This window comes from Schistocerca nitens, chromosome 7 (genome assembly GCF_023898315.1).
Source record: "Schistocerca nitens isolate TAMUIC-IGC-003100 chromosome 7, iqSchNite1.1, whole genome shotgun sequence".
In the NCBI taxonomy this organism is placed as follows: domain Eukaryota; kingdom Metazoa; phylum Arthropoda; class Insecta; order Orthoptera; family Acrididae; genus Schistocerca; species Schistocerca nitens.
Genome location: NC_064620.1, coordinates 455,326,692 through 455,350,236, shown reverse-complemented (window position 1 = coordinate 455,350,236; position 23,545 = coordinate 455,326,692). Strand labels below are relative to the sequence as shown.

The following is a 23,545-nucleotide window of genomic DNA, read 5'->3' as shown; positions in this document are numbered from 1 at the left end:
CTTATTCAAACGAGTTACATAATTTTTTCAAATTCAGTGCTTTGAAGTGTAAATAGCTTGTGATCCATTTGTTATGATTCTGTCTGGCACTGTTTCTCCAGTAGAATGCAAAGTGATTTCCTTGGTGCCAAGTTTAGAATCTCATGATCATTCTCCTGAAAATCTACAACAAATTAACACAAGTATGAAATTATTATTCAACATCTGTTCCTCTAAAACTAAATGAGTTGAACACATTTTTTCACTCATTCACTAACATATCTTGCTGTATAAACAGGGATGTGGAACATGTCAAGATATACAGGCAGTAACAGCCACTATGGGAAATTTCTGTAACAAATACTAACAATAAAGTATGACTGGTGCTAATCTACCCCAACTGACAACTATGAGAATTACTTTTAGATCGCGGAACTTTATGTAGTTATATTATGATAAAAGCAACTAATTTGCAAAAGGCCTTTACTCCTTCTCTAACAAAAAGCAGCTGCTGTTTTTATCCACTACTTTCAAAAAAGCATTTATTTATTTTATACACAACACTTTCAGCTGCCTATATAGTGGCACACTTAGCATATGTTTGACATGAACATTAGAATTAAGTAGTAATTACGTCCATGGGGTCAAATATTCTGATAAATTATAGAAGGAGGGCTAATAACTTCTTTACAGTTTTAATTACTGAGGATTTTAAATTTCTTGCCTGATATCTATTACTACCCTGGTATAAACTTTTAAACCAGAATGTAAAACTCCATTCTGAACCCTCTAATCAAAATGGAAATTATCTTTGCATAAAGTATTGTGGTTGTGAATTATACTGTTTTTATTAAGCACAAATACCATAAGGTAGCATCTATACAGAGGGGTCCAGAAAAATGTAGACACTCTTTGATAGTCAATATTAATGGAACAAAATGACACATAGTTACAATTCTTGCACAGGAGGAAGGTTATTTTATGTGTTCAAAGTTACCCCCATTAGCAACCATCAATATTGATGTCACTGAACTGTTGATCGAACTACAGCTGTCAGTGTTGCTGGTGTGATAGCTGCACAGTATGCCTCAATGGTTTCTTGTAGCTCATTCAGTGTAGCTGGCTTCTGTTGCGAAACTTCATTTTTCAAGGTCCCCCATAGGTAGAAGTCAAGAGGTATAAGGTCTGGGGACCATGGTGGGTACCCAGCACCTCCTTTTTGACCTATCCATCATCCAGATAGATTTTCATCCAAGTAGGCTCTGACATCTCTGTGGTAGTGAGGTGGAGTGCCATCTTGTTGTAGGTAAGATCTTTCATTTCCATGCACCTCTTGGATGGCAGGTAAAATCGATGCTTGCAGCATATGATGACATAACATAAGAGTGAGCCAATCAAACCATGCAATAACAGACCTTACCACACATTAACACTCAGTAGATAACATGTTTGTTCATGTGAACATGAGGATTCTCGGAAGCTCAGTACATGCAGTAGTGGCAATTTACAGTACCGTTCTGCTTTAATTGCACCTCACTAGACAAGATAATCATCCCTGAAAACTGTTCATTCTCATTAAGCATTCCATCATGCGACTTGCAGTACTCCATTCTTTGATCCAGGTTGTCCTTACTCATAGTGTGCAGTGATCTTGGAATGCACACTTTCCACTTTGCAGCCTTCAGAATTCGTCATATGCTTGATCAGCTTAGCTCACTTTCATGTGTACCTCACTTCACAGATTTATGAAGAGACGTGGTAAAATGTTTCAACACAGCAGCACTTGTTGATGTTTTTGGTCACCCTGAACAGACTCTTTGGCTTCAAATTTCTCCAGAATATGATACATTGTTGTACATGTTTGTGGCTGAGTTCTGTACACATTACGCCATTGCTACTGTACCTCCATCGTGTTTCTGTACTTCCAGTACCACTGCGATATGGCCTTGTGCTGCTCAAATGACAATCGTGCTGCTCGAATGACAATCTTACTTCATTCAATGCTGCACTGTCAGGTGCTGGGAAGCACACACCTAGATTAGTTGAGAAAACAATGGGCTATGCTAGTGTACAAAATTGCAATGATAAGTCATTTTATTCTGAATGTATTAACTATCAACATGTGCCTACATTTTTCTGGACTTCTTTGTATTGGGACATAAGTGTAAGAGTCTCTACATCCCAAAAGAGCTTCCTACAGGAGGCTCAGTCATCAACTTTACACAATGTTCTTATTGCAGTTTCTGCATAGAAAATATTTTTTGGTGTCAGTTGTATTGCTGCATAAGATGAAGTTAATATGCTATAATGCATTTTTGATGTTTGTATTACTAACTAATGTGCCCTTAAATTGCTCAACATAATGACATAAATTCATTTCCTTATCTTCTACATGTTTCTTCTCTCAAACATTCTTTACCATGATAATAACATGTATTGTTATTAATTTATAATTTATGTTTTTATTTACCTTTCTCTATAACTTTTTTCCCTTTTTTACTGATATTGTCACCAAGCAAGTGATTTCTGGTATTCTTTGGTTAGGTTTCACATACCAGAATCTCATGTTCAACCATTACCCCAATTTACAATCATTTATTCTTCTATATATGCACTTAAGCTGGTATTTTAGATGCTATACCTACCTCTTTGCCCTTTCTCTAGGGAAGGGGGAGGAACTAAGGATGTGGAAAGCTCAAAGTAACTTCTTGGAAATTCAGTTATGGACCAAACACCATACATCTCTCTTATTAATATCACCGTATGCGTGATATAGTTAACCAATACAAATCAACATTTTGTACAAGAAATTATGATGAAATAGGGTAATTTAACTCAATTTCACTCAATATAGAACATCCAGAGGCTAAATGAAATAATGAACGTACCAACAGATAATGATCACCAGCTCAATTGAGCCAAAAGTGCTTAGTAACCAACAAAATATTAGGGATAAAATGTAAGTACCTGCACACAAAGATGAAAATGAACTCGATGTTGTCCCACCACCTTCATAATAATATACATTTGAATCATCTTGATTTTCAGAGAGCAGCTCAGCATCAACCCTATTTTTATAGGTAATTAGACATTTCATATTTGGTCCAGAGGTGGGTTTGAGAGCTGAAAACAACGAATAAAGATTTTAGCAGTACTCAAACAATTTCAGCTGTACTTCATACAGCTTATTATATGTAAAAAGTCAGCAGTGGTTCCATTAGCCAGAAACAACAATGTTTTTGTATGTAAACAAGTTTATATTTAAATATCTAAATGTGAGTTATACAATTTATCATAAATAGATTATATATTTGAGTCACTCTACAACAACAATTACATGGCAAAATCTCTGAAAATGTCAGTAGGCAAATCATACTGATAAGATTCAGAAATATTTTCAGCATAACATTATTGCAGCAATGACCAAGAATACTTAGTCTATGGATCCTTGCAAGTGAAAATTACAATTTACAATCTATGGATTCTTACAAGTGAAAATTACTTTCTCTATTATTAGTGTGCACAGCTTCAGTTATTTTTCATTTTTGAATCAACAGGACATAATGCTACTAATCTGGGCTTCACTTTTTGTTTTTTTGCTCCAAATGGTGACAACACATTTACATCCAAAGTCTATCTCTACCAAATCATTTAATTTTTGGTCAACTTATGGTTCTTCCCTACACGTCAGTACCAACAGGCACCTTCAGTTGTTCATATAACCCATATCATTTAACATTCAATTTTCCTTTGCTATCCTTTTCAATCCCCTTTTAATGGACATTTGCTCATACTGAATTTGAAATTTCCATTATACACAGAATTCTCCTACACTTCTACAACTGATTTCTGTTTCTACTGAATTGCAGATTACTAATGCTCAGCATTACAGGAAACAAGGTAGTATTAGCAGTTACTACGTAATTAGGTTTGTTTTGTTGTCGCTCTGTTCACATTGTTCACTGTTCCTTGGTGCAATAGCAGTTCTAGTGCCGTACTGTGGTCAATAAGAAAGAAAAGAGAGATTAAGGTTTAACATCTCATCAACATTGAGGATTGATGAGGAGAGACATTGGGCATGTCCTTTTGAAAGGAAATGCCATGGCACTTGTCTTACACAATTTAGGTAAACCACAGAAAACCTATATTTTGATTGCTGGTCCCAAAATCAAGGCAGATGCGAATGTCCTGTGTCTGTCTGATATTAGAGGTACTGGTTTGATGAAAATCACCCTCTCCTATCCTACATGAAGCTCTTCATTAGACATATTAAATATAAAAATATTAGCTTTTTCAGAACAGCTCTCCTTGCTGTTGCCTGTACGCATTTAAATTTTCTTGCTTCTGTCATCATCATTTACTATGGTAAAGTTGTCTACTGATTTTTGTCTCTCATTCACTGATCTAGCTCCTTCAGCATCACCTGATTTAATTTGAGTAAAATTAGCCTTGTTCAAGTTTTGTTGTTCACATTATAAAAACTCTGAAAGGCATTGTTCATTCTGATCACCCAGTCTTCGAAGTCCTTTGCATTATAATGTCACCAATCAACTTTGAAGTTGTTATTTGTTCTTCGTGAATTGTGATTCCTTTTCCAAACTTCTCCTCAATTTCCTTTACAATATTCAGTAGAAACAGAATAAGCAGTCTAGTTAAAAGTTGATTAACTCTCTACAGTAAATTGATTTCTTAGGATGGATAGGATGTGTGACTGCTGTGTACAGATGCAGGAGGAGCTGGCCACTGTTCGCGAACAGCGATTAACTCTCTACAGTAAATTGATTTCTTAGGATGGATAGGATGTGTGACTGCTGTGTACGGATGCAGGAGGAGCTGGCCACTGTTCGCGAACAGCTGAACGTATTGATGGCCGCAGTCAGCCGTCTTCAGGCTGCTGCCTCGGAGTGTAGTGGCAGTGGGAAGTCTGGTGCGTTGCATGGTACACCCCAGGTGTTACATGCTTCGCCCATGGTCCCTGCTGTCGAGACATCTTCACGGGTACTGGGTGCAGTTGGGCCACCCTCTCCCCAAGGGGAGTGGTGGGTTCAGCAGCGTTAGCGGTGCACGAGGCAGAGGGTCAATGTGGAGGCTGGCCGTGTGGCATCGCCCACTCAGCCTGTGAGTGGACATGTGGCTGCTCCTTCAGCAAGGTCTGAGCAGGCACATGGGGGAGGGGTTTATTAGTTATTGGTAGCTCCAACATTAGGCAGGTGATGGACCCCTTAAGGAGATAGCGGAAAGGTCGGGGAAGAAGGCCAGTGTTCACTCTGCTTGCTGGGGGGTCTCATCTGAGATGTGTAAGAGGCCCTGCCGGCAGCGATAGAGAGCACTGGGTGCATCCAACTGCAAATTGTTGCTCATGTCGACACCAATGATTCCTGCTGTCTGGGTTCAGAGGTCATCCTCAGTTCATACAGGCGGTTGGCAGAGTTGGTGAAGGCGGAAAGCCTCGCTCGTGGATTGGAATCTGAGCTAACTATTTGTAGTATCTCGTGGTCCTCTGGTTTGGAGCCGAGTGGAAGGCTTAAACCAGAGGCTCAGACGATTGTGCAGAGATCTGGGATGCAACTTTCCTGACCTCCGCTATCGGGTGGAGAAATGTAGGGTCCCCATGAATAGGTCAGGTGTGCACTACACGCAGGAACCAGCTACAAGGGTAGCAGAGTATGTGTGAAGTGCACATGTGGGTTTTTTAGGTTAGAGAATTCCCTCCCTAGGCCCGACAAGACACCTCCTGAGATGCGGCAAGGTAGCAGTAGGCAAAATGCAACAGGGAATAACAATATTAATGTGCTAATAGCACAATGCAGGAGCGTCTATAGAAAGGTCCCAGAATCGCTCTCTTTAATAAACGGTCACAATGCCCACATAGTATTAGGGACGGAAAGTTGGCTGAAACCAGATGTAAACAGTAATGAAATTCTAAACTCAGATTGGAATGTATACTGCAGAGGCAGGCTGGACAGTGAAGGGGGAGGCATGTTTATAGTGATAAAAAGTACAATAGTATCGAAGGAAATTGACAGAGATCCGAAATGTGAAATAATTTGGGTGAAGGTCACGGTTAAAGCAGGCTCAAACATGGTAATTGGATGTCTCTGTAGGCCCACTGGCTCAGCAGCTGTTGTGACAGAGCACCTGAAGGAAAATTTGGAAAATATTTCGAGTAGATTTCCTGACCATGTTATAGTTCTGGGTGGAGATTTTAAATTGCCGGATATAGACTGGGAGACTTAAATGTTTATAACGGGTGGCAGGAACAAAGAACCCAGTGAAATCTTTTTAAGTGCATTATCTGAAAACTACCTTGAGCAGTTAAACAGAGAACCAACTCGTGGTGATAACATATTAGACCTTCTGGTGACAAACAGACCCGAACAATTTGAAACAGTTAACGCAGAACAGGGAATCAGCTATCATAAAGCGGTTACTGCATTGATGATTTCAGCCGTAAATAGAAATATCAAAAAAGGTAGGAAGATTTTTCTGTTTAGCAAAAGTGACAAAAAGCAGATTTCAGAGTACTTGAAAGGTTCAACACAAAAGTTTTGTCTCAAGAACAAATAGTGTCGAGGATCAGTAGACAAAGTTCAAAACCATCATACAATACGCATTAGATGAGTATGTGCCAAGCAAGATCATAAGAGATGGAAAAGAGCCACCGTGGTACAACAACCGAGTTAGAAAACTGCTGTGGAAGCAAAGGGAACTTCACAGCAAACATAAACATAGCCAAAGCCTCGGAGACAAACAAAAATTACGTGAAGCGAAACGTAGTCTGAGGAGGGCTATGCGAGAGGTGTTCAATGAATTCGAAAGTAACGTTCTATGTACTGACTTGGCAGAAAATCCTAAGAAATTTTGGTCTTATGTCAAAGCGGTAGGTGGATCAAGTGGTGGTGGTTAGTGTTTAACGTCCCGTCGACAACGAGGTCATTAGAGACGGAGCGCAAGCTTGGGTTAGGGAAGGATTGGGAAGGAAATCGGCCGTGCCCTTTCAAAGGAACCATCCCAGCATTTGCCTGAAACAATTTTAGGGAAATCACGGAAAACCTAAATCAGGATGGCCGGAGACGGGATTGAACCGTCGTCCTCCCAAATGCATAGATGGATCAAAACAAAATGTCCAGACACTCTGTGACCAAAATGTTACTGAAACAGAAGATGACAGATTAAAGGCCGAAATACTAAATGCCTTTTTCCAAAGCTGTTTCACAGAGGAAGGCTGCACTGTAGTTCCCTCTCTAGATTGTCTCACAGATGACAAAATGGTAGATATCGAAATAGATGACAGAGGGATAGAGAAACAATTAAAATCGCTCAAAAGAGGAAAGGCTGCTGGACCTGATGGGATACCAGTTCGATTTTACACAGAGTACGCGACGGACTGGAAAAGGGTTCAGGTCATCCCCGTTTTTAAGAAGGGGCATCGAACAGATGTGGAGAACTATAGACCTATATCTCTAACGTCGATCAGTTGTAGAATTTTGGAACATGTATTATGTTCGAGTATAATGACTTTTCTGGAGACTAGAAATCTACTCTGTAGGAATCAGCATGGGTTTTGAAAAAGATGATCGTGTGAAACCCAGCTTGCGCTATTCGTCCATGAGACTCAGAGGGCCATAGACGCGGGTTCCCAGATAGATGCCTTATTTCTTGACTTCTGCAAGGCGTTTGATACAGTTTCCCACAGCCGTTTAATGAACAAAGTAAGAGCATATGGAGACCAATTGTGTGATTGGATTGAAGAGTTCCTAGATAACAGAACACAGCATGTCATTCTCGATGGAGAGAAGTCTGCCGAAGTAAGAGTGATTTCAGGTGTGCCGCAGGGGAGTGTCGTAGGACCGTTGCTATTCACAATATACATAAGTGACCTTGTGGATAACATCAGAAGTTCACTGAGGCTCTTTGCGGGTGATGCTGTGGTATATTGAGAGGTTGTAACAATGGAAAATTGTACTGAAGTGCAGGAGGATCCGAATTGACGCATGGTGCAGGGAATGGCAATTGAATCTCAATGTAGACAAGTGTAATGTGCTGCGAATACATAGAAAGAAAGATCCTTTATCATTTAGCTACAATATAGCAGGTCAGCAACTGGAAGCAGTTAATTCCATAAATTATCTGGGAGTAGGCATTAGGAGTGATTTAAAATGGAATGATCATAGCTGGCCGGGGTGGCCGAGCAGTTCCAGGCACTACAGTCTGGAACCGCGTGACCGCTACGGTTGCGGGCTCAAATCCTGCCTCAGGCATGGATGTATGTGATGTCCTTAGGTTAGTTAGGTTTAAGTAGTTCTAAGTTCTAGTGGACTGACGACCTCAGAAGTTAAGTCCCATAGTGCTCAGAGCCATTTGAACCATTTATAATGATCATATAAAATTGATCGCTGGTAAAGCAGATGCCAGCATTGGAAGAATCCTAAGGAAATGCAATCTGAAAACCAATCAAGTAGGTTACAGTACACTTGTTCGCCCACTGCTTGAATATTGCTCACCAGTGTGGGATCCGTACCAGATAGGGTTGATAGAAGAGATAGAGAAGATCCAATGGAGAGCAGCGTGCTTCGTTACAGGGTCATTTAGTAATCGTGAAAGCGTTACGGAGATGATAGATAAACTCCAGTGGAAGACTTTGCATGAAAGATGCTCATTAGCTCGGTACGGGCTTTTGTTGAAGTTTCGAGAACATATCTTCACCGAGGAGTCAAGGAGTATATTGCTCCCTCCTGCGTATATCTCGCGAAGAGACCATGAGGATAAAATCAGAGAGATTAGAGCCCACAGAGAGGCATACCGACAATCTTTCTTTCCATGAACAACACGAGACTGGAATAGAAGGGAGAACCAATAGAGGTACTAAAAGTACCCTCCACCACACACCATCAGGTGGCTTGCAGAGTATGGATGTAGATGTAGATGTAGATGCTCTGTGAAAAGACTGAATAACATGTGGGATAGGCTACTACTCTCACGGTTTTCCACATCCCGCTAGGTGAATATCAGGCTGGTCCCCATGTTCCGCCTCAGTTACATGGCTCACAGACTTTTTAATCGCACTATTTTATGGCTTACACTAGAAGCAGACAGTTGGTGTGCACTACTTATGTCCTGGGGTGTTCGGGGTGGTGGCAGGAAAGGCATCCATCTACACTGTGCAACTAACACTGCCAACTCTATAATAATACGGCTGACCCTGTGCTGAGGCAGGACAAGGCCCAAAGAAAGAAAGAAAGAAAGAAAGAAAAGGCTACTACTCTCTCACATACCCTCCTAAACTACTCCCTCCCTTTCATGTCTTTTGACTATTCTCTGTACAAGTTGTAACAGGGTGTCTACATGGACAAGGAAAAATAATTGCCGGATTTTTCCCGGTTGAAAATACACTTTCTCCCGGGTGAAAATACATTTTTTCCGTGTTAAGTGACAGTATACTTTTTCTCGGCACTTATCAATCCTTTTATGGTTTATGGTTTTATACACCGGTGCAGAATTTCCTGACACTTTAGAAAATGAAACTCAGGGAAAAAAACACGTTTTGGAAAGATCTTTGATGTGCAGAAACATATACACTGCATATTTCCATGTTACGAAGGTAGAAATTCGAATTCCACCAAACACCGCATGTTACTTTGCGAAGCATTAAAATCGAGATTGTGACGCGCTTTTTAATCAAATAAATCCTTTTCCTGTTAAGAATAGTCTGTCTGATAATGATGCACAGCCAGTTACAGTATATTACACATCTCCATACAGTAATGCAAAACAGTCCTCCAAAATAGTGATTTAACTAACGATTTAACAAATGAAAATTTTAGGGAAAGCTTGTAACAGTTAGACAGGGATGAGCTGTAGAGGGAATCTGATGCTAATTTACAATTTAACCTATTTCATAATACCATTGTGAATACATCTGAAAACAGTTTCCCTATGAAAACAGTGAAATATGATTGTAAGACACCATCCAAAAAGCCATGGCTTACTAAAGAGACAAAAAATATCTTGTAAACAAAAAAGGGAAACGTATCTTATAGCTAGAAGTAGTAATGATACAGAAACAGTGAAACATTACAAAAACTACTGCAGTGCATTAGGAAAGGTTGTTAAGAAGTCCAGAAGTATGTGCACATCTCATAATAAAATTAAAACAATTTGGAATATTTTAAAAGAGAAAAAGGCAACCAAGAGCAAAGGAAGACTGTATTTCTATCAAACTCAATGAAAAGTTTGTTAACAAAAAGTCAGAAGTACAAAACATTTCTAATAATCGTTTTTAAGTGTTATAGAGAAAATAGGATTCAGCTATTCATTAGAAAATGAAAGCCAGCATATGGAGGAGGCAATGCCTATGCAATTTGATAAAATTGAAATCCAACCCACCTCTCCTAATGAAATTAGGAAAATAATAATTTCACTGAAAAGTAAAAGCTCACATGGAATTGGTGGCATATCCAACAGAGTACTAAAAACTTGTTCCCAACAGATAAGTAGCATTCTCAGCTTACTGAAACAGGTCATTTTTCTAGACAGACTCAAATACACTATTGCTAAACCATTGCATAATAAAGGGGATAGGTCTGATGCTAACAACTACTGTCAAATCTCACTTCTGACAGCTTTATCTAAAATTCCTGGAAAAGTAATGTATTCAAGAGTAGCATTACATATTTGTAAAAATGAAGTACTAACAAAATGTCAGTTTGGTTTTGAGAAAGGCTATTCAACAGGAAATGCTTTATATGCTTTCACTGATCAAATATTAAACGCTTTGAATTACTGAACATCACCCATTGTGATATTTTGCGATTTCTCAAAGGCTTTTGACTGTGTAACTATGAAATTCTTCTAGATAATCTTAAGTATTGTGGTATGAGTGAGACAGTGCACAAATGGTTTAATTCATATTTAACTGGAAGAATGCAGAAGGTTGAAATTAACAGTATAGATAGTCTGCAAAAATCAGCAGAGTCTCTAACTGGGGACGTATCACGAATGGTGTTCCACAGGCTACAGTCTTGGGTCCTTTACTGTTCTTAATATATGTTAATGATTTGCCACTCTGTATTCATGTAAAGACTGTGGTCTAGGGGTAGCGTATTTGATTCATAATCAAAACGTCTTCGGTCCCGGGTTCGATCCCCGCCACTGCCTAAATTTTGATATATAATCAGCATAGGCAGCCGAAGACTTCCGGGATAAGAAGTCAGCCTCATTCTGCCAATGGCCTTGTCAAAGAGGGCGGAGGAGCGGATAGAGGTTCAGGGCACTCTCTTGTCCTAGGGGTGGGAAATTGCCCCTAAAGGCGGAAGAATCAGCAATGATCAACGACATGAGGATGCAGAAGGCAATGGAAACCACTGCATTAAAGACATGTAACGTCTATCCAGAGGACATGTGGCCTGTAATTAAAGAAGTGTCATGACGATCTCTCCATTGGCACAAGATTCCGGAATAGTCCCCCATTCGGATCTCCGGGAGGGGACTGCCAAGGGGGAGGTTACCATGAGAAACAGATTGAATAATCAATGAAAGGATAACATTCTACGAGTCGGGGCGTGGAATGTCAGAAGCTTGAACGTGGTAGGGAAACTAGAAAATCTGAAAAGGGAAATGCAAAGGCTCAATCTAGATATAGTAGGGGTCAGTGAAGTGAAGTGGAAGGAAGACAAGGATTTCTGGTCAGATGAGTATCGGGTAATATCAACAGCAGCAGAAAATGGTATAACAGATGTAGGATTCGTTATGAATAGGAAGGTAGGGCAGAGGGTGTGTTACTGTGAACAGTTCAGTGACCGGGTTGTTCTAATCAGAATCAACAGCAGACCAACACCGACAACGATAGTTCAGGTATACATCCTGACGTCGCAAGCTGAAGATGAACAGATAGAGAAAGTGTATGAGGATATTTAAAGGGTAATGCAGTATGTAAAGAGGGACGAAAATCTAATAGTCATGGGTGACTGGAATGCAGTTGTAGGGGAAGGAGTAGAAGAAAAGGTTACAGGAGAATATGGGCTTGGGACAAGGAATGAAAGAGGAGAAAGACTAATTGATTTCTGTAACAAGTTTCAGCTAGTAATAGCAAATACCCTGTTCAAGAATCACAAGAGGAGGAGGTATACTTGGAAAAGGCCAGGAGATACGGGAAGATTTCAATTAGATTACATCATGGTCAGACAGAGATTCCGAAATCAGATACTGGATTGTAAGGCGTACCCAGGAGCAGATATAGACTCAGATCACAATATAGTAGTGATGAAGAGTAGGCTGAAGTTCAAGACATTAGTCAGGAAGAATCAATACGCAAAGAAGTGGGATACGGAAGTACTAAGGAATGACGGGATACGTTTGAAGTTCTCTAACGCTATAGATACAGCAATAAGGAATAGCGCAGCAGGCAGTACAGTTGAAGAGGAATGGACATCTCTAAAAAGGGCCATCACAGAAGTTGGGAAGGAAAACATAGGTACAAAGGAGGTAGCTGCGAAGAAACCATGGGTAACAGAAGAAATACTTCAGTTGATTGATGAAAGGAGGAAGTACAAACATGTTCCAGGAAAATCAGGAATACAGAAATACAAGTCGCTGAGGAATGAAATAAATAGGAAGTGCAGGGAAGCTAAGACGAAATGGCTGCAGGAAAAATGTGAAGACATCGAAAAAGATATGATTGTCGGAAGGACAGACTCAGCATACAGGAAAGTCAAAACAACCTTTGGTGACATTAAAAGCAACGGTGGTAACATTAAGAGTGCAACGGGAATTCCACTGTTAAATGCAGAGGAGAAAGCAGATAGGTGGAAAGAATACATTGAAAGCCTCTATGAGGGTGAAGATTTGTCTGATGTGATAGAAGAAGAAACAGGAGTCGATTTAGAAGAGATAGGGGATCCAGTATTAGAATCGGAATTTAAAAGAGCTTTGGAGGACTTACGGTCAAATAAGGCAGAAGGGATAGATAACATTCCATCAGAATTTCTAAAATCATTGGGGGAAGTGGCAACAAAACGACTATTCATGTTGGTGTGTAGAATATATGAGTCTGGCGACATACCATCTGACTTTCGGAAAAGCATCATCCACACAATTCCGAAGACGGCAAGAGCTGACAAGTGCGAGAATCATTGCACAATCAGCTTAACAGCTCATCCATTGAAGCTGCTTACAAGAATAATATACAGAAGAATGGAAAAGAAAATTGAGAATGCGCTAGGTGACGATCAGTTTGGCTTTAGGAAAAGTAAAGGGACGAGAGAGGCAATTCTGACGTTAAGGCTAATAATGGAAGCAAGGCTAAAGAAAAATCAGAACACTTTCATAGGATTTGTCGACCTGGAGAAAGTGTTTGACAATATAAAATGGTGCAAGCTGTTCGAGATTCTGAAAAAAGTAGGGGTAAGCTATAGGGAGAGACGGGTCATATACAATATGTACAACAACCAAGGGGGAATAATAAGAGTGGACGATCAAGAACGAAGTGCTCGTATTAAGAAGGGTGTAAGATAAGGCTGTAGCCTTTCGCCCCTACTCTTCAGTCTGTACATCGAGGAAGCAATGATGGAAATAAAAGAAAGGTTCAGGAGTGGAATTAAAATACAAGGTGAAACGATATCAATGATACGATTCGCTGATGACATTGCTATCCCGAGTGGAAGTGAAGAAGAATTAAATGATCTGCTGAATGGAATGAACAGTCTAATGAGTTAAAGTATGGTTTGAGAGTAAATCGGAGAAAGACGAAGGTAATGAGAAGTAGTAGAAATGAGAACAGCGAGAAACTTAACATCAGGATTGATGGTCACGAAGTCAATGAAGTTAAGGAATTCTGCTACCTAGGCAGTAAAATAACCAATGATGGACGGAGCAAGGAGGACATCAAAAGCAGACTCGCTATGGCAAAAAAAGGCATTTCTGGCCAAGATAAGTCTACTAATATCAAATACCGGCCTTAATTTGAGGAAGAAATTTCTGAGGATGTACGTCTGGAGTACAGCATTGCATGGTAGTGAAACATGGACTGTGGGAAAACCGGAACAGAAGAGAATCGAAGCATTTTAGATGTGGTGCTATAGACGAATGTTGAAAATTAGGTGGACTGATAAGGTAAGGAATGAGGAGGTTCTACGCAGAATTGGAGAGTAAAGGAATATGTGGAAAACACTGATAAGGAGAAGGGCCAGGATGATAGGACATCTGCTAAGACATGAGGGAATGACTTCCATGGTAGTAGAGGGAGCTGTAGAGGGCAAAAACTGTAGAGGAAGACAGAGATTGGAATACATCAAGCAAATAATTGAGGATGTAGGTTGCAAGTGCTACTCTGAGATGAAGAGGTTAGCACAGGAAAGGAATTTGTGGTGGGCCGCATCAAACCAGTCAGTAGACTGATGACCAAAAAAAAAATTCATGTAAATGAAAAGCTAGTTCTTTTTGCTGATGATACAAGTATAGTAATCACACCCAACAAACAAGATTCAGCCGAGGAAATTGTAAATAATGTTTTTCAGAAAACTATTAAATGGTTCTCTACAAATGGACTCTCATTAAATCTTGAGAAGTCACAGTACATACAATTCTGTGCAGTAAATGGCATAACATCATTGATAAATATAGACTTTGAACAGAAGTCTGTTGCTAAGGCAGAATATTCAAAATTTCTGGGTGTGTGCACTGACAAGAAATTGAACTGGAAGAAACACATTGATGGTCTGCTGAAATGGTTTGGTTAAGCTACTTATGTTATTGAAATTTTTGGTGATAAACGTATCAGTAAATTAGCCTACTATGCCTCTTTTCATTCATGCTTTCGTATGGCATCATATTTTGGGGTAATTCAAAATTAAGAGAAAAGTTATTCATTGCACAAAAGCCTGTAATCAGAATAATAGCTGGAACTCACACAAGATCACCTTGCAGACATTTATTTAAGGAACTCAGGATATTCACAGTACATTCGCAATACATATATTCACTTATGAAATTTGTTATTAATAACCCATCCCAATTCAACAATAATAGTAAAGTGCATAGCTACAACAGTAGAAGAAAGGATGATATTCACTATTCTGGCTTAAATCTGACTTTGGCACGGAAAGGGGTGAAATATGCTGTCACAAATCTTTAGTAATTTGCCAAATAGCAAAAAGTCTGACAGATAGCCAATCAACATTCAAAAACATATTAAAAGAATTTCTGAATTCCTTCTACTCAATAGATCAAATTTCTAGATATGAAGTAGTAAAGGCAAATTATAATAATAATAACACTGTGTAAACAAAACTATGTTAAAGCGACACATTTTACATCATTATGAAATGTTGTATTCATGATTTATGGAACAAGTATTAATGTAGTGTAATGGGAGGAAGGACACAGAGGAAGATTTGAAGAGGTTCAAATAGGCCCTAGTCAGAGTAGCAAAAGAAACATGTGGAATTACATAAGCTAAAGCCACTTACAAAGAAATTCCATGGTGGTATGAGATAATTGCAGAAACTGTCAAGAAGGACAGTAATAATGCATGGAGAGAATAGTTAAAAACAGAAAAGAATATATCAGAGGCAAATGGAAACAACTAATAACAGCAGTAAGGAAAATTGTAGCACTCGGTAAGAAGATGTCTTGGGAAAAATTCATAAAAGATATAGAAGAGAATTTTAAGGATGACAAAGAAATATTATACCATGTATTAGGTAATAGAATGAAGCAAAAACAAAATACTTCAGAAGCCATCAACAAAGAACAAAATCCCATCTAGGAGGAAGAAGTAGTTTTGAAAGTATGGAAAGAATAATTCCAAAAACTATATGATAGACAGGCTGAAACAAATACATGTGGTGAGACAGAGGGAGATGAAAGAAATATCACTATCACAAAGGAAACAGAAAGAGAATATCTGCAAATGTTGGATGTAGAGAAAGCTGTATTAAAAATGGAAAATTGCAAAGTTCCTGGACTAGATGACATCACAGTGGAAATGATCAAAGCTTCAGGACCTATCAGAACTCAGTGGTTGAATAGAATAATGAGGATGATATGGACATTTGAAAAGATTTCTGAAGACTGGACAAAGGCAACTGTTGTACCTATCTTTAAGAAGGGTAACAAGGTGCTCCATGAGAATTATAGATGAACAATACCACTGTGCCACTGCATGAAGATTTTATGAAAAGATAATTTTACAGAAAATCAGGAATAAGATAGAACCACAAGTAAGAGAAGAACAAAAAGTATTTCAACACATTGCAGTTACATTCATAGGTATAAAAAAGGCTTATAACACTGTCAGAAGGATAGATATGGCAAAGTTTAAATATACTGAAATTGTCAAAAGGAAAACAACTGAGAATCAGAAATATGTACAAAAAATGCCTGAATTGTGTTATAATAGATGGCAAAAACTGAGCGTGGTTTATACTAAACAGGGGTTTGGCAAGGAAGTGTGTGCTCACCAGTACTTTTTAATATAGTCATAGACAACACCATAAGGAAATCCAGCCAAGGGCCAATAGCAAATGATATGAAAATCACAGCATATGCAGATGATGTGATGATTTGGGAAGAAAATGGATCATAAATTGGAAGAACACCTAAAAACCTGGCAGAGAGTAGTTGAAGAAGCAGGCAGCTTAACAGAAACTGAAGTAATGAAAATCAGAAGGATAAATGAAAAAATGAAGGATGTAACTAGCAATGCGAAAATTATCAAATAAGTAGATGCTTTCAAATATCTAGACTATTAACCTTGCTCTCAACAACCTCCAGTTGTTTCAACTTAGTTACGTCCTTTGTCCTTGAATTTTTACCTCTTTGCAGCTTCTTCAGCTTTAATCTATGAAAGGGTCATTGCACAAAGACTGCCTCCAACTTTTTGTGGTGTCTTTGGATGTCTGCGCCAGATGTTGATGGTGTAATCTGCAGCTTCTTCAGCTTTAATCTATGAAAGGATCATTGCACAAAGAATGCCTACTATTTTCTTGTGGTGACTTTGGATGCCTGTACCAGATGTCATTGGTGCAGTGCTAATGCTTGAACCTTTCTCTTTCGTTTAGCGGTGGTTTCATTGTTTTGTAGTACTTGGCGCTAGCAGAGGAGGGTTCCAAAATGGAGTCTGATATGGACACGCATATAAAACAGCAATGTGTGACTCAATTCTTCAATGCTGAAGAAATTGCGCTGGTTGAAATCCATCAATGCTTGTTAAAAGTGTACGGAGATGATACAATAGATGTGAGCAAAATGAGGCGATGAGTGTAGCATTTCCAAGGTGGTGAAACGGGTGTGCATAACAAGCCACGACCCAGTCGACCCTGCACAGCTGTCATCCCTCACAATCAAGAGCGTCTTGATCAACTCATTCATGCTAATTGGCAGATAACAGCCATAGAATCATGTGCAAAGCTGAATATTGGGTGTAATGCTTCGGAAACAATGTTGGAACATCTTGATTACTGCAAAGTCTGTGAAAGATGGGTCCAAAAGATGATTACAGAAGAACAAAAAACTCATCGAATGGAAATCTGTTGAGACCTGCTGGACCAATATGAAGCTGAATGTGATGATTTTCTGAATAGCATGGCCACCGATGATGAGACGTGGTGTCACCACTATGAGCCAGAATGAAAAGGACAGCCATGGAATGATGACATGTGAATTCTCTGTCAATGGAGAAATTCAAGACACAGCCCTCTACAGGCAAAGAGATGTACACAGTGTTCTGTGAGAGCCAGGGTGTGTTTGTTTTAGGTGTTCTGGAGCTTGGAGAAACTGTCAATTCAGCACACTACAAGATGACACTGACTAAACCGAAAAGTCTGAATTTCCAGGGTAAGGCCAAAGAAGAAGAATAACTTTCACCTGCAACTTGATAATGCCAGGCTCCACACCAGTTTTGCGACCATGCAACTCACTGCAAAATTTGGCTACACTCTTGTACTACATCCACTGTACAGTCCCAATTTAGTGCCTTCAGACTTCCATCTCTTTGGGCCACTGAAAGATGGACTGCCGGGTGAACATCTTCAAGACTTGGATGTTTTGGTCAAAGCTGTAAGGAAGTGGTTAGCTTCAGCTGATTCCGATTTTTACAGGCACAGTATGGAGGCTAGTTCAAGTGCATAATGTATGGTGGTGGCTACGTGGAAAAATGATAGTCTGCACCTGAAATATTACTCTGTTTATCTGTGCTGTTGTGATTTATGTATCTCCTGTAATTTCCATTAGTAAATATAGGAGGCATTACTTTCAGAATGACCCTCATAAATTCAATATCTAGTCAAATACAGTCCATATCTGCTTCTAAAATTAGAAATGCTATAAAAGCAGGTTTGCCTATCTGTGTTCTAAGATAAGTAATTTGCAGTTAGGTACTGAATTTTTTTTATCATACATTTTTTCAACCTCTTCAGCATTTGCAGAGCTAGTACACACATATATTTGTACATCTACATCTACATTTATACTCCGCAAGCCACCCAACGGTGTGTGGCAGAGGTCACTTTACGTGCCACTGTCATTACCTCCCTTTTCTGTTCCAGTCGCGTATGGTTCGCGGGAAGAACGACTGTCTGAAAGCCTCCGTGCGCACTCAAATCTGTCTAATTTTACATTTGTGATCTCCTCTGGAGGTATAGGTAGGGGGAAGCAATATATTCGATACCTCATCCAGAAATGCACCCTCTCGAAACATGGTGAGCAAGCTACACCGCAATACAGAGCGCCTCTCTTGCAGAGTCTGCCACTTGAGTTTGCTAAACATCTCCGTAACGCTATCACGGTTACCAAATAACCCTGTGACGAAATGCGCCGCTCTTCTTTGGATCTCCTCTATCTCCTCCGTCAACCCGATCTGGTACGGATCCCACACTGATGAGCAATACTCAAGTATAGGTCGAACGAGTGTTTTGTAAGCCACCTCCTTTGTTGATGGACTACATTTTCTAAGGACTCTCCCAATGAATCTCAACCTGGTACCCGCCTTACCAACAATCAATTTTATATGATCATTCCACTTCAAATCGTTCCGCATGCATACTCCCAGATATTTTACACAAGTAACTGCTACCAGTGTTTGTTCCGCTATCATATAATCATACAATAAAGGATCCTTCTTTCTATGTATTCGCAATACATTACATTTGTCTATGTTAAGGGTCAGTTGCCACTCCCTACACCAAGTGCCTATCCGCTGCAGATCTTCCTGCATTTCGCTACAATTTTCTAATGCTGCAACTTCTCTGTATATTACAGCATCATCCGCGAAAAGCCGCATGGAACTTCCGACACTATCTACTAGGTCATTTATATATATTGTGAAAAGCAATGGTACCATAACACTCCCCTGTGGCACGCCAGAGGTTACTTTAATGTCTGTAGACGTCTCTCCATTGATAACAACATGCTGTGTTCTGTTTGCTAAAAACTCTTCAATCCAGCCACACAGCTGGCCTGATATTCCGTAGGCTCTTACTTTGTTTATCAGGTGACAGTGCGGAACTGTATCGAACGCCTTCTGGAAGTCAAGGAAAATAGCATCTACCTGGGAGCCTGTATCTAATATTTTGTGGGTCTCATGAATAAATAAAGTGAGTTGGGTCTCACACGATCGCTGTTTCCAGAATCCATGTTGATTCCTACAGATTAGATTCTGGGTTTCCAAAAACGACATGACACGCGAGCAAAAAACATGTTCTAAAATTCTACAACAGATCGACGTCAGTGTCTGGATATGCTGTTTCGGGCCACTTACTGATTTAACGTAAGACCAGAACTTCCTAGGATTTTCTGTCAAGTCAGTACATAGAATTTTACTTTCGAGTTCACTGAACGCTTCACGCATAGCCCTCGTTACGCTAACTTTGACATCGTTTAGCTTCTGTTTGTCTGAGAGGTTTTGGCTGCGTTTACACTTGAAGTGAAGCTCTCTTTGCTTTCGCAGTAGTTTCCTAACTTTGTTGTTGAACCACGGTGGGCTTTTCCCGACCCTCACAGTTTTACTCGGCACGTACCTGTCTAAAACTCATTTTACGATTGCCTTGAGCTTTTTCCATAAACACTCAACATTGTCAGTGTCGGAACAGAAATTTTCGTTTTGATCTGTTAGGTAGTCTGAAATCTGCCTTCTATTACTCTTGCTAAACAGATAAACCTTCCTCCCTTTTTTTATATTCCTATTAACTTCCATATTCAGGGATGCTGCAACGGCCTTATGATCACTGATTCCCTGTTCTGCACTTACAGAGTCCAAAAGTTCGGGTCTGTTTGTTATCAGTAGGTCCAAGATGTTATCTCCACAAGTTGGTTCTCTGTTTAATTGCTCGAGGTAATTTGTAAGTGATAGTGGATCATAGTTTCTGAGTATTCTGGCTGTAATAGTTCATTTACTGTGCTATTCATAGGAATTCACCTGCATTCCTATTTTCTTTAGAACTCTTGTTCTTCTTGCGTCACACTTCAGTAATTCTCACTATATTTAAGTTCAAACTATCCAGTTCTCTTTTCAAGTTCTCTACTCTTCCTACGTGATTAAGTAATCTAACACTTGACACTCTTTAATAAGTGTAATGCCTGATTTCTTTGTGATATGATTAAAAATATATTTTGTGAATATTTTTACAGCTATATTTTCACTAACTTATGGATCACTTTGTTTGATGCATCTACATCACGTGCATTGCAGTAGTCTGCAGTTCATATCAAGTGCTTATCAGGGGGTTCACAGAACCACAGTCAGACTATTTCTCAACTGTTCCACTCTCCAATAGTATGTGGAAAGAATGAACACCTAAACATTTCCATGCAAGCTCTGATTGCTCTTATTTTATTACAATGATCATTTCGCCCTGTGTGGGTGGTCATCAGCAAAATATTTTCACATTTAGAGGAGAAAGTTGGTGACTGAAATTTCATTCCAAGATTTCACTGCAATGATGAACACCTTGATTTTAATGACTGTAATCCCAGATCATGTATTTTATCCATGATGTTCCATTTTGCGATAATGGAAAACAAACTGGCCTTCTCTAAACTTTTTAGGTATCCTCCATCAGTCCTATCTGGTAAGGATCCCATACCACACAGCAATACTCTAGCAGAGGATGAACTATTCTAGTGTACACAGTCCCTTTAACAGAACTACTTCGTTCTAAGTGTTCTGTCAATAAAATGCAATCTTTGATTTACATTCCCAACAACATTTTCTACATGATGGTTTCAACTTAAGTTGCTCGTAATTGTAATCCCTAAGTACTGTTTTTGTATTATTTGTTGTGTAATGAAATTTAATGGATACTTTTTAGTACTCATTTGGATGAACCTGCACTTTTTATTGTTCAGGGTCAACTATCACTTTTTGCACCTTACAGAAATCATGTCTAAATCATTTTGTAATCGTATTGGTTTTCTGATGACTATTAGACAGTAAACAACAGCATCACCTGTAAACAATCTAAGAAGGCTGTTCACATTGTCTCCCAAATTATTTATACAGATCAGATACAGTAGAGGGCCAATAACATATCCTTAGTAATGCCAGATATAATTTCTTTTGCACTCGATGACCTCCATTTAGACTACAAACTATCATTTCTGACAGGGAGTTACAAATCCACTCAATCAGCTGAAAAGCTACTCTGTGGATACAAAATTTGCTTAGAAGCCATGTGTGAGGAATTGCATCAAAAGCCTCCCATAAATCCAGGAATATGGAATCAACTTGAGTTGCTCTGTTGATAGAATTAATAACTTCTTGTGAATAATGGGCCAGTTGTGTTTCACAAGAACAACATTTTCTGAATCTGTGCTGAATGTGTGTCAATCGATCATTAGCTCTGAGGTATTTCATAATGAATGAACACAGTACATGCTCCAAAATCATACTACAAATTTATGTCAGTAATAAAGGTCTATAATTCAAGGGAGTACTTCTATTTGCTTCCTTGTGTATTAGTGTGCAATTTCCTGGCCTTGTCTGGAAAGTGGTTGAATATGATTGCTAAATATAGAGCTATTACATCAGTATATCCCAAAAGGAGTCTAATTGGTATATGGTTTGGACTACAAGACTTACCTTTCCTAATGACTTAAGATGCTTCACTACAACAAGTACTTGATTCGAAGTGACTCACATTGGCAGCTGTTAGTAATCTGAATTCTGGAATATTTACTCTCTCTTCTTTGATGAAAGAATTGTGGAAAAACACCTTTAGTAACTCCACTTTAATGGTGCTGTCACTGGTAATATTATCATTGCTACCATGCAGTGAAGATATCGATTGTGTGCTGCTGCTGATGTACTTTACATATGACCAGATTCCCTATGGGTTTTCTGTCAGATTTTGACACAGAATTTCATTGCAGAAACCACTAAAAGCATCTTGCATTGAAGTCTGAGCTATGTCAAGTCAAGCTTATGCAAAACATTAACAATCTTGAAGGATTTGCATTCTTTTAAATCCGGTATAGTCTTTTTTTTTTTTGGTGCTTCTACAAAAGTGTCCTGGCTGTTTTGGTCTAAGGGGGATCCCTCCATACCTTATTTATTCACTTGGAATGAACTTCTCAACTGTTGTCAATACTATTTCTTTGAATTTAAGCCACATCAGATTGAAGCTTATATAGTTTGGAAGGAGTGGATAATTTCTCATAAGAAGCTGTCAATTGAATTTTGTCTGCTTTTTTAAATACATATATTTCACATTTATTTTTGATGGATTTGGATGTTTTGGTATTCAGTTTTGCTGCAGTGACCTTATGGTCACAAATCCCTGTCTTGATCATGACACTTTCTATTTGTTCAGGACTGTTTGTTACTAAGAGGTCTAGTATGTTATCGCAACCATTTACACTTTGTGTGGGATTTTGGAAAATATAATTAATAAAATTCTGGATGATGTTTTATTGATAATTTGAGGCTACAGTTTCAGACCAATAATTAAAAAAGGATGGCATCCATTACAATATTAATAAAATGAAATAAGAAGACAGCACAGTTTTTGAGTCTCCCCCTCCCCCCAAAACATCACATGAATTATTGTGGATGCTCTTGGGTACCACACCTCATTATTTGCATATAAAATGTGGAAAGATGACAAAAACAGAATGTTGAGCTTGTCAGTATCTCAAACAATTGGTGATCAACACAGTGCATTAGTTTGGTTTCAGTCTGATTTACCACTTTTGTCACCTAATATTGTGCATGTTGCAGGGTATGAGCAGCTCTTTGCTTCACTCTCCTTAGAACACATTCATCATGGACGCTTCACACAGAGGAAAATTTAAGGAGAGAATATTTGTTATGTGCAGAGCATAAGGAGTATAGAATTTTTATATCTGAAAAGAAATATTATTTTATTGCTAATATGTTTAAGACTTGCTTATTTCTTTCAGCGAACTTTTTATTTTTAAAATATTAATGTTTCTGATATTAAGGTTACAGATAAGGATTACTGAAGCATTTCTTGTAAAAATTTTACATACTGTGCAGTTCCATGGAAACTGTAGTATCTGTTCCATTAACAGGTATCCTCAGCAGTTTCATGCTTACAGGTGTGCCATTTTTACT

General features: G+C 38.9%; 1 protein-coding gene across 1 annotated transcript; it reads right to left on the bottom strand.

Moving 5' to 3' along the window:
- On the bottom strand, positions 1 to 23,545 carry LOC126195025 (uncharacterized). The gene is made up of 3 exons (XM_049933462.1): positions 23,461 to 23,545; positions 2,947 to 3,102; positions 1 to 163 (listed from the first exon to the last, which is right to left on the bottom strand). Exons 1-3 carry the CDS (start codon positions 23,519 to 23,521, stop codon positions 72 to 74), a joined length of 309 nt encoding a protein of 102 aa, XP_049789419.1. The 5' UTR covers positions 23,522 to 23,545; the 3' UTR covers positions 1 to 71.